General features: G+C 40.3%; 1 protein-coding gene across 4 annotated transcripts in view; it reads right to left on the bottom strand.

Moving 5' to 3' along the window:
• Window positions 1–6,270: 6,270 nt before the first annotated feature.
• Window positions 6,271–12,763, bottom strand: part of TLK1 (tousled like kinase 1) — an 89,137-nt gene continuing 82,644 nt past the window's right edge. For all 4 annotated transcript variants that reach the window (XM_058190789.1, XM_058190778.1, XM_058190796.1 and 1 more), the window contains one exon: window positions 6,271–8,096. In XM_058190789.1, the coding sequence (XP_058046772.1) occupies window positions 7,920–8,096 (177 nt within the window). In that variant the 3' untranslated portion in view covers window positions 6,271–7,919. The remainder of the gene's footprint in view (window positions 8,097–12,763) is intronic.

Here is a 12,763-nt window from a genome sequence, read left to right as displayed (position 1 = left end):
TGCATACTGTTAAATCAGGTCAACCAAAAATAAAAATTAGTTTCTCTTCCAAACTGTTTTGTGTCCTAATTTTTCTCACTGGTTACAGGTAGAAAATAAGATCAGCAGAACACTAGGCTACTTGAAACTATAGGCCTAAAGTGTCATTTAGTGGACAGAATTCCCTCATCCTGTGCTGATCAAAGTAAAAAAATTAAAGGTAAAGAATAAGTAAAAACAAAATGCATGTTGTCAATTACATATTGTATGTCTGACTTTGTCAATAATCTTATGGCAACAGAGAAGCCAAACTGGTTAGGGAAATGAGCACTTAGATCCTTCTAAAAAGGATATTCAGCTTTGAAACTGGATGCTAGGATAATCTCTGTTAAGAGAAAAACGAGGGAGTTGTTGGATACCTACTCTCAACTATCAGGCCATAAGCATAAAATATTTTAAATTCTGTAATTGTCCTTGGTTCTAAACATGTCTGCCTCATCAAAATTGGGAAGGGTGTTCTTCAAATGATGTCCTTGTTAGTAAGATAGGTATGTATTCCTATCCATCATGATAGATCTCCATGCTCGTCCTGCAGATTCCTTGGAACTCTATCTTTGCCATCTTGTGTCTTCCCAACAAAACATACTATTTCGTAAAATGTGGAGGCTGAAGATACATTGCAACTCTCACTATGCCCTCACTAGATCCCAAGCTAAAGACACTGAAGGGTGACAATGTATTATTACAGCATAAATGCCACACTGGATAGTATCCAGTTGGTGATTGTATTAAAGGGGAGAAAACATTGGAAGAGTATGGCTGAGGTAGCATTACTTGCATGGAGTGTCTGGACCAATTAAAGAACACCAGGAGTCTTGGACCTGCATGTTTACCTCTGTGGAAACTTTTTTTTTTTTTTTGCTGCAATATTGGCCACCTGCAGAACCTGTTCTCAGTGCAAAATATGCTTTGGTTACTTTCATAAAGCGATGACTGTGCATGGAAATAACAGCAAAGTATCCTGCAAGACCAACAGTGGGGACACCTATAGATTGTGGGACCATAACACTTAAGGCAAAAATTTGCAACTTCATATACACTGGGGACACGGTGGCTCAGGGGCTAGGATGTTGAGCTTGTCGATCGAAAGGTCGGCAGCTCAGCGGTTCAAATCCCTAGTGCTGCGGTGTAACAGAGTGAGCTCCCGTTACTTGTACCAGCTTCTGCCAACCTAGCAGTTTCGAAAGCACCTAAAAATGCAAGTAGAAAAAATAGGGACCACCTTGGTGGGAAGGTAACAGCATTCCATGCGCCTTTGGCGTTGAGTCATGCTGGCCACTGAGATTGTTGTGTCTCGTCCAATCTCACCTCAGCCGGGGTCTTCTTATCTGCTTCCGAACACGGAGGAATGTTCTAGTATGCCTCCCGGCCCCAGCCCTGGCTCCATGCCCAGACAGGCTGAAGAGGAAGAAATACCTCCAGCCCCCAGCTCTGGCTCCATGCCCAGGCAAACGGAGCAACTAGACCCCTCCCCCTCCTCCACAGCATGTGAGCCTGAGGGAGGTCAATTACCAACAGCTGACGACTGGAGTGACCCTCGCGTCAGAAGACTTGATAGGCGGAGGCAACAGAAGGAAGGGAGGGGCAGGCCTGGATAAGTGCTGAGTCATGGAGCCACACCCCATGGCCTATATAAAGGATCTGCTTTCTGGCATTCTCTGAGTCAGGCAAAGTCTAAACATATCTTGCTGAAGTCACTTTCTGGTCTCCTGCCTGCCCTGAGGACTTTGCTAGGACTTTGGCAGAGCTGCAGAGGCACGCCTGATTCAGATTTCCCTGACCCGGCCGTCAGCGGAGGAGTGGGACACGACAGAGATGTCTTCGGACAGCGCTGGCTCTTTGGCTTTGAAACAGAGATGAGCACTGCCCCCTAGAGTCGGCAATGACTAGCACATATGTGCGAGTGGAACCTTTACCTTTACCTTATACACTGGGCATCACTTTCAGCCAAATAACCCCAACTGAATAACCAAAATCTTGCAGAAGAGCCAAGTCTCATGAGATCTTGCTGATTTAGGCCATTGGACAGGGTGGATCTACCAGAAATTATGGAACAAAAGGAATGACAAATATAGACAGAAAAGTTGCATAGGTGCAACAGTAGAAAAGCAATCAAAACCAATCCGTTTAGAGATTTTTTTTTCATGGTTTCTCATTGGTGCAGTGACTAGAGTCGAAAGAAAGTATATAGAGTGAGAAGTTTCTGTCATCGAAGTTAAAACTTCTAAATATTGTCTGGGGTATGCAATGTTCAAAAACGCACATTACGCAACAAAAACACGCACACATATGACAATAAACAAAATCACATAATGTATAGAAAAATCACACTCTAAGAACGTTATCCTTGCTAGGTGGTTCAGTGGCTAAGACGCTGAGCTTGTCGATCATAAAGGTCAGCAGTTTGGCGGTTCAAATCCTTAGTATGGGACTCCTGCGTGAGCGGGGGGTTGGACTAGATAACCTCCAAGGTCCCTTCCAACTGTTAGTGTTAAAAAAGGTGATATAATCAAAATGTCTAACGTCCCATCTGGCCTGAGTGTTTGGGGAAAGACACGCTGCTGAATTGGAGAGATGACAGATTCCTAAAGATGAGACAGAACGGCAACTGTTCTTGATAGCAAAAGACAAAGAGAAAAGTCCTGGTAGTTGATGACACACTGCTAAAAGGTAATGAACAAGCCCCCTCAGCTTAGGAAGTGTGTTTTCTGCCAGGAACAAGTTTTAATTTATTTAATTTATTTATAATTTAATTTCTATACCGCCCTTCTCCCGAAGGACTCAGGGCGGTTTACAGCCATATTAAAACACAAAATACAAATAACAAATTTAAAAAAGAATTAAAAACAAATATTTAGTAGGCCGAATCAATTAAAACGGTCATAGACCGACATAAAACCCATATTAAAATTACAATTAAAAAATTACACTCAGGCTAGTCCCGCACGATGAAATAATAAGGTCTTCAGTTCACGTTTGAAGGTCCGGAGGTCGGGGAGTTGGCGTAACCCCGGAGGCAGCTCATTCCAAAGGGCCGGTGCTGCCACAGAGAAGGCTCTCCCCCTGGGGGCCACCAACCGACATTGTTTGGTCGACGGCACCAAACAATGATATAAGAGTACAACCTCCAATTATCTATCATGTCCACTGACAATTATTTCTTACTGCTGATGTTTGTAGGGGCAAACAATGCCAACAAAGAATAGCTTTCATAGTATCACTACAAACTCTGAAGCTCAAAATGTTGGAGATTCAGCTGCTTTTCTTATCTACCCATCCAGGTCAGAGTTCCAAGTAACACCCCAACCAAGACTCTGAGGCAGACATTCCCTCAAAGTTCCACTTTATTAGAGATGTCATATTGGCATGATATGGGAAATCCCGAAGAAAAGTCAAAAGTCCCTTTCTCTGCCCCCACATGTCCAACACACGGTCCAATCTGTCCCGTCTCAACTGGAGATGTTTCCTAGTCATGCCTCTCCAGGTGCAGGCTGAACATCCTTGACTCCCAGAGAAAATAATGTTGTTGTGGCTATATACCCACTCCATGCAACCCCCCTCCTACTTTCCTACAGCACTAAGTGTGGCAGCCCTGAAGATCCAAAGAGAAAGATGGCCTCCAGAGCTGACAATCCAGTTCATTGAAGAGGGAAGAATACCACAACCAGCTGGTGTCTTTGCAAGGAATGGTGACAGATTTTATTTCTGAGACAATGGTCTCATGATTGTTTACATAGAATTTCACCTCACAAATAATGATAAAAATACATCTGACCCAAGAAAGAATGAGGTAAATTAGAAGGAGACGGTACTGGAAACACCGTCTCCTTCTTAGTAAAGACTTCAGTAAGAGTCAAAAAATGAAGATGTTAATGAAATCAGAACATCAGAAAAAAAGGCCCATTTATGTTTATAGCCCTCATTGTCTATACATTAATGCCCAGAATATGGGAAATAAGCAAGATGTGCTTGATCAATCCATACAGAAGGGCTTCCATGCCTAAAATATAGCAATTTAAAATACACCTTGCTCAAAAGCAAACGAGAAACGAGTTACAAAGGAAGAATAGATATTCCACAACTGTAGAACAGATGAAGGAAAACAAGACACTCAGAATGAGCCAAAGTGAGTGAAGGATGCCGAGAATAATAAAAAGGACTTCCTTAGATATACAGGTAGTCCTTGATTTACAGCCATTCATTTAGTGACTGTTCAAGGTTACGACAGCATTGAAAAAGTGACTTATGACTGTTTTTCACACTTATGACCATTGTAGCTTCCCCATGGTCATGTGGTCAAAATTCGGATGCATGGCAATTGGTTCATATTTATGACAGTTGCAGTGTCCCGGGATCATGTAATCACCTTTTGTGATCTTCTGACAAGCAGTTAATGGAGAAACCAGATTCATTTAACAACCGTGTCACTAATTTAACTGCAATCATTGACTTAACATCTGCGGCAAGAAAGATTAGGAAAATGGGGCAAACTCACTTAGCAACTATCTTGCTTAGCAACAGAAAATTTGGGCTCAGTTGTGGTCATAAGTTGAGGACTACCTGTGGTCATAAGTTGAGGTATTGGCAGATCAACTGCTACATGAAGCAAGCAAAATGTTGAGAGGCTACATCGGTAGAGCTACGGTTGCTTCCTCCAACAAAAAAAAACCAGGCATTTTATTTAAGGAACTAGAGAAGAATAGGATGACTGATTGAACCTGGAGATTTATAGAAATGCAATCAGGGACTATGGTATTTGTTTACAGTAGAAGGAATTTATGTCTCCAGGCGCAGATTAATTGCATCCTAAGGGACTGAAGGAATTAGAAGGTAGATGTATAGCTGTACTCTTGCATGTTATTTTTGAGAAGTCTTTGAGAATAGATGAAGTGCCAGATGACTCGAGATGAGCAAATATTATCTCTAGGTTGCTTTCTCTCTCAATAATTTGCTAAAATAATGAAGATACCCATACAGTTACAAATGAGGCTTGTGTGAAAAACTTGAAAAAGTAAACTGTGGTATGTTTTAGCTGTGAGCTGTTGAAGAAATTGAATGTAGCCTGGTTCACACTAAAACTAAAAAGCCGGAAAAACATGCTTTATAAGTCATGATGGCTAGTTACATACTATTTACAGTTTATTATGCTGGCCAAATAGCCTAACTATTGTTTCTTAATACTTCCCACATACCTCAGCATAGGCACTGCACCCTTTTGTGCCGATGTTCATTTTAATTTCCACAGAAAAATTAAAATGAGCAAATGTGGAGCAAGTTGTGAAAAGCAAGAAAGGTTAAGAAGCAATAATACAAACACCGAAAAACAGAACTCCAGTCACAAACCAGACAGTTTTCAAAGTTCTTGAATAACAGGAATCATTTCACAAGAGACTTACCAGAGATGTAACACGTATGACTTGTATGATAAAGTGCATATACATTTCACCTATTGTACGCTGAAGCGTTTAGAACTTGTGGCAAAAAAATATAAAATCTTCCCTTCATGTGCCACTGCAAAAGTTAATAGTCACCTGGACTGTTGCTCTGATTGGGTTGGATAATGTCAAGTTCTGGGGGAATCAAGAGATTCAGGCAGTTCAAATGAATATGAAGATTTATTGCAAGCTTAAGTTCTCTACAAGAATCTGACCAACTGCCAGTCAAGAGAAATGAGCGGGAGATAAGAAAGGCATTCAAGGTGGGCTGGATTTAGATCTCTTTGGGACTCGTGACTTATGATGCATTTACCCTCTCCCTCGGGATCAGCCTTATCATCTCCTACAGATAGTGTCACAGTAAATTAAAATCTTCATATGATCCTGGAGGACAAAAGCAGATGCTTTTTCTTAAATCCCCCAGTCCTCACAGAACTGCATTGAGAAGACTGCAGGACCTCTAAAATAGGGTGTGGAGCTGCAGAGATAATGAAATAAATACACAAAACATACCAGATGGTTTTCTCATCCAATGGAATGCTTTTACTAATTTATTTTTTCTCCAGCAACAGAAAGAATCCTTCAATTTGTGATTAGGCAATTCTAAATTTGGTGCATTATCCTACATAATAGATGGAACGGCTCCAAGACAGAATGTAGTAGTCTGATCAAATGCAATTGGTCTGAAAACAATTGGTTTTATACTGAGGGACTTAGAGAAACTACTCCTTGTATTAAAAATAAAAGACATTGTAAACTGCCTTTTATATTCCAAAATAAGACCTTGAAAATCAGCTTAAATTTCAACTCTCATTATTTTATTACTGTTTTGGCTACATTCTCTACAATTTCAGCAGCATTTTGAAGAGACAGTTAATGTATCCTTATGTACAACAAAAACAAAATGGCTTGCAACATCAGAAACAAGAGCCACATTTTAACTGTACAATATTAAATGAAAAACCTGTGGTAATACAGCCTCCCTTTCTGCGACATGGACAAAGTTACATACAAGTATTCAGCATTATGAATATGACAAGAGGAATCTTGTATGGAAGAGAGATACTGCATTTGGAAAAAGAAAAAAAAACCCTTACCATACAAGGCAGTTAGAAAATGTTTCACATTTTAAAATATCTGTACAAGCCACAAGAGACATCTCTTTAGAGGAACATCTTCCCACCTTGTAGACAGTACTTCCAGAAACCGAGAATAACCATAAACAACTTCTACATCTAGTATCCACGTGCTCCAGTTCAGGAAACTGACTTGAACTGTACTGTATAGTTCCAACACAGATCGGTTTGACATGCCTTGATTGTTAATGAATTATCTACTTTCAGTCTCTCTAGGACTTTCAGCTGACTTGCACCTTAAGGAGGTTGTTTTGATTTTTTTTGTTTTGTTTTTGTTTTTTGCAAAAGCAAAAGCAACATCATTTAGCAGCAATTAAAAGCGCCTTCAATGAGACTTAAAAAAAATACAATATCCAATTAGAAAAAGCCATACTTTTAAACATTTGTACAGAAATAAGTTGCTGAATTTTTTTTAAACTGAAAATATGACATCTGTACAATACATTTACAATAAAATTAGAAGGGAATTTGTCATTATCCTGCATAGAAACATTAAACACGACCAATTTGCTTTTGGTTACATACACGGCCTTGTAAATCCTCCACAAAAAGCCTGGATAGCAGATAATCAGCTGACAATTCTGCTAAGTATCAAAATGCCACTTAAATAGTTGAGCTAGTTTCAAACTAGATTTTGCTCCCTCACTGGAACTGTTATTTTTATCCCTTTGAAAATACAGTCATTCAATCAACAAACACATTTTTAAAAACTTCGCACCAGCCCTACCCCCGCCCCACCCCGATATTAAATCCCTTCTATCCACTGAAATTAAGAAACAAAGATGTGTCACTCAACTTGACTTTGGTTTTTGAAATGTTGACTTCTTGGGAAGAAAGATTCTTTTATTTAGCTTTTTTCTTTATCTTGTCCAGGCACTGAGTTGTTGTTCTGTGCTCCATTTTCTTCTTTATTGAAATAATGAAAACTACCCCTCTTTATAAGAACTCTCCAGTATCAACCAAAAGGTTTTTTTTTTAAAGTAAAAAGATTATTTACAGTATTCCCTCCCTAGAAGTCCAAACACGCATTTTCTTCAGTCTTAATAACACAGTACATCTGGTTAGGAGGCAGCGGGCAATGCTATCCTTCCAAGTTTTCAAAGTGAACATCTAAAGTAAAGGTACCCTTCTCGGGTCATGATCCAGTCCCCTCAGAGAAACGACTTTTCTTTGAAGGGCCACAGTATAAAGACACCATCGTTAAATTTGTCCTGCTGTGTAAACAACGCGAACAGGATGCTTTCAAATGAAAGTCCACTGCAGCTAAATATCATGAAGGTGTCAAGCGAATCATCTTGGTGAAGAAGCTTCAGTAAGGAATAATGCTTGATATAGGTGGGGTGGGAGAGGCTGCCAGTCCAGTCATATGCAAGTTTCCTGAAGAGTTTGATCTTCTCATGTGTGGAAGTAGGTAAGCATCATTAGCCAGCTGATGGACATCAAACCGATCCTCCTTACGGTATGCCAAGCAACGCCTGATAAAAGCCTAGAAGGGGGGAAAACACAGCATGGTGTGGAATTAAATGCGGTTTGCTGATGGAATGTCAACCAACAGAATGCATTCCTCCTTTTTTCTTCCATCTCCCAAATGTGTCCTACAGGCTTGGCGACCTCAATTTGAAGAATACGTAGGTGAAAATCCCACTATTCTAATGGAAACCCATTCATGTAAGTGTTGAAGGAGCATAATATCAAATTTGAAATCTCCGATTCAAATTTCAGTTTACGTTGAATTTAGCAGATTTTTTCAACAAGCCACACTTGGCTAGATTTGTTCAGCACCTCCTAACAAATTCAAAACTTGTATTTCATTTATAGTCAACTATAATACGTTAAGTAATCAGAGATGCTAATTATAAATAACATTTTCCCACTAAAGTGTTATTAAGAAAATACAAACCGGCCATAAATGAATTGCTCAGCAATGTTGTATTAGGTATTTTTAATAGCCACATTACAATAGTGGGAATAACATTGTTCTAAAATCTACTGAGTTCTAATTTAAGAGTAAACCATTGTAAAAGGATGGGAAATCAAAATCAGTTACTGATGTACATAATATTGTATTGCCAATTAATTTTTTTAAACTTTTAATTCTGTGCCTTTTCTCCCTGTTTTTTCCTTTTAAATGTTTTAATCATTGGAAATATGTAGATAATGCTCAACAAGGCAGAAATTACTTACTTCTCCCAATTATCATTTATATAATAATCTTCAATAAAAATATAGATAGCAAATTCAGAATAGCAATAAAGATTGTAGGACAAATGTGTATATTAGTGTGCATCTAAATTAGAAATTTAACTAGAATTCTAATTTACAGAAATCTCTCTGATTCAGGAGGGGCTTCCATCAATATACCAGGGAGAAAAGTGAATTTGCTGATTCACTGTCCTCACTGGAACCTCACCTCCTTCCTGTGATGACTGAAGAGATTTCCCAATCCCTGGAAACAAATATGCAGATGCAAAAGAAAAAATGAATGGATGAAAATAACATTTAATTTAGATGTTGGGGCTACTTGATGCCAAAACAACTCTGCTCTTCCTTTTCTGTTAATAAACATGATTGTTTTCTGGGTGAGGACCTATGGTGGAATAGACAGCCCTATAAGCAAGGACAGCACTATGGCCAAGCTTGTCAACTTGACAGCAAGTTCTGATGAACAAAATTCCCTCTGGAGGAGGAAATATTGGGAGATTACCCAGTTATAGTCTGGGTAACTGCTCCTCACAAATAGATCACAGAAACAGACTTTCCTGTAGTCCAGGGCTGTCAAACTCAATTTCATTGAGGGCCACATCAGGGTTGTGTTTGACTTTGGAGGGCCACGGTGGGCATGGCCAGCATGACATCACTTGTCGGGAAGCTCATGTGGTGATAGAAGGAAGGTGTGCTGGATATGTTCACCACCTTGAGTTACTTGTAAAAATAATAAAGGGGGTATATAAAGCAATAAACAAGTAAACTTAAGTGGGATCTTGGGAATGGCAGGAAAGAACACAGGCACTTGATAAGCCACCTTTTTGTAATTTAAAAACACCTTAAAGTATTTTGACTTAAAAGCAAAAAGCTTAGAAAAATTGTCAATAGTTTGGATGCTTTTGAAATAGTAGCGGAAGAAGGATTTTCAGGGATTGAAAAAGGATATGAAAGAAGAAGTCTTCTTAAACTGAAAAATCTGTAGGACAACTGGCTGAAAATGTAAAAAAATTAATGACAAAGTAGAAGTTCTGGAAAGTAAGACAGAAGTTATAAGTAGAGAGGTGGAGAAAGATTGGCGAAAGATTGGCCCAACTTGGCATAACTGGAACTGAGAGAAAAGTATTTTTGTTTAAGCTTTAGAGCAGACCTGTGCATTCTACGGCCCACAGACCACATCTGGTCTTTTGTTTCTATGAGACCCACAGTAATTCAAGAAGATCATGGAGAAGATATCAGGGAAGAAATTGTTACATTTCTGACTTTTTAGACTGGGATGCAGATGACACAGAAACAGAGATTGATAAGGTTTACAGGATCAATATATGATTTGCAAAATTAAGTAATGTTCCAAGGTATGTATATGTTGTCATGAAGACGACTAGAGATCATGTTTTGCAGTAATATTGTAATACTCGATTGAAGATTGAGAATGATAACACAGATGTACTTAAGGAAATTCCGATTAGAATACTATATAAACAAGAAGAATTTTTGGGGTGTGTGCGTGTGTTTCTGGTGTGATTTATAGTGAACCAATCTTCAAAGGAGTGGATATGGCATTGTGGCAGAAATCGACACAAAGAAGGCCAACACTAAACAATAAAATATCTCTGAATAAAGGAGAGATTGTGAGATAACCCACTTGTTATCTCACAGCTACTCCTCATAGGTAATCAGTGGAACAATTTGTGCATTTTGCTTGCTAGCTGAGCAGCTGAGAGGCAAGAGATACAAGTTATAGAATCTTAGATAGGTTTGATTAGAATTGCAGTACAGCTTCCAAGAGGAAAATTGGAAGCCATTTATCTATATTTTCTTCTCATGTTTTCTGTTTCTCCTATCTCCTTTTTTTCATAGTTGATTTTTCTGTCTTCATATTTACTATACTTTACTATATTTTGCTTTCTTTGAATGTATTTATTATCAATGTAAAATCTTTCAAGTTTTTGTTTTTCAAAAACTCTCTGTATTCCATCAGCAGACTGTTTTATTACATGAAAACCTGCTGTAGTGATTAAGAACTCATTTTCTTTGTTCAGAAACCCTACAGTAGTGGCCAAAATTGTGGAAATCTTTTGGGAAAACTGTATTTTGAGGTTTGATGGTTAAAACACCCCTTTTTTTGGAGTAGTACCATAAAATTATATTATCAATGGAAAGATAATTTAATCAAGAATGTAATGCAATGAAGTTTGTTCGATTATCTGTATTCTATGAAAAATTATAGCCAAATAACCATAAAAAGGAAGCACAACTTGCTTAGGTTGATATCAGGTAGCTTTCCTTCATCTGATTGTAGCCAATTAGCATGAGTGTTTAGAAAGCCAATCAGGTGTCATCTTGTTTTGGCAATGAGCCGATCAGATCACAGTAGGATTCAGTTATTGATGTCATGTACTGAAGCTGAGAGGAGGACATTTGTCAGTGTATTATGTGATTGCTATCAAGTTGGGTTTTTGTTGTTGTTGTTGTTGTTGTTCTTTCATTTAATGAGCTTGTAAAACATAATAAAATTAAAGTACCATATTTTACGGAGTATAAGATGCACCGGAGTATAAGACACAGCTTAGTTTTTTTGGGAGAAAAATAGGAGGGGGGGAATCTGTCTACCAGGTATTCATCTGGCTAGTGTCCTTAGTCTGGTCAACTTCAGCACATTAGTTTGCTGGTTTTGAGTGCGCATGTGCGCTTTTTATCCCCTGCTTGGGGATAAAAAACAGCTTCTAAAGCATAGTTGAGAGGGAGCAGCAATGAGAAAAGCACGCAAAGCACAGAGACACTTCACTCACTAGCGCTTCGTTAGGGCTGGAAAAAAAAGTTTCATAGAAGCTACATTCATAGTATAAGATGCAGCCAAATTTTCAGCCTCTTTTTTTTGGGGGGGGGGGGGGAATACTCTGAAAAATACGGTAATGGTGCAAAGAGTTGACCAGTCCGGCTTCAGACCTGGTTACAGCACCGAGACGGCTTTGGTCGTGTTGGTGGATGACCTCTGGAGGGCTCAGGATAGGGGTTGTTCCTCTGTCCTGGTCCTGTTAGATCTCTCGGCGGCTTTTGATACCATCGACCATGGTATCCTGCTGCGACGGTTGGGGGGATTGGGGGTGGGAGGTACCGTTTATCGGTGGTTCTCATCGTCTCTCTCTGACCGTTCACAGACGGTGTTGGCAGGGGGGCGGAGATTGACCTCTAGGTGCCTCACTTGTGGGGTGCCTCAGGGGTCGGTTCTCTCGCCTCTCCTGTTCAACATCTATATGAAGCCGCTTGGTGAGGTTATCCGTGGTTTCGGGGTGGATTATCATCTGTACGCTGATGATACTCAGCTGTACATTTCCACCCCGAACCACCCCAGCGAAGCTGTCGAGGTGATGGACCGGTGTCTAGAGGCCGTGCGGGTCTGGAGGGGAAGGAACAGGCTCCAGCTCAACCCCACCAAGACAGAGTGGCTGTGGGTTCCGGCGTCCCGGTACAGTCAGCTTACGCCTTCGCTGACTGTGGGGGGGTGAAGTTCTGACTCCCAGGGGAAGGGTGCGCAACTTGGGCGTTCTCCTGGACGATCGGCTGTCCCTAGAGGAGCACCTGACGGCCGTCACCAGGGGAGCATTTTATCAGGTTCGCCTGATGCGCCAGTTGCGCCCCTTTCTTGACCGGGACTCTCTACGCACGGTCATTCATGCCCTTGTTACCTCTCGCTTGGACTATTGCAATGCTCACTACATGGGGCTCCCCTTGAAGAGCACCGGGAGGCTCCAGCTAGTCCAGAATGCGGCTGCGTGGGTAATAGTGGGAGCACCATGTTGCTCCCATATAACACCTATCCTGCGTGGCCTGCACTGGCTGCTGGTAGCCTTCCGGGTGCAATTCAAGGTGTTAGTGCTCACCTTTAAAGCGCTCCATGGCTTAGGACCGGGCTATTTACGAGACCGCCTTCTGCCACCAATAGCCTCC

Source organism: Ahaetulla prasina, chromosome 1 (assembly GCF_028640845.1).
Source record: "Ahaetulla prasina isolate Xishuangbanna chromosome 1, ASM2864084v1, whole genome shotgun sequence".
In the NCBI taxonomy this organism is placed as follows: Eukaryota; Metazoa; Chordata; class Lepidosauria; order Squamata; family Colubridae; genus Ahaetulla; species Ahaetulla prasina.
Note: the sequence above shows the minus strand (reverse complement) of the source record. Positions and strands in the feature narration are given on the sequence as shown.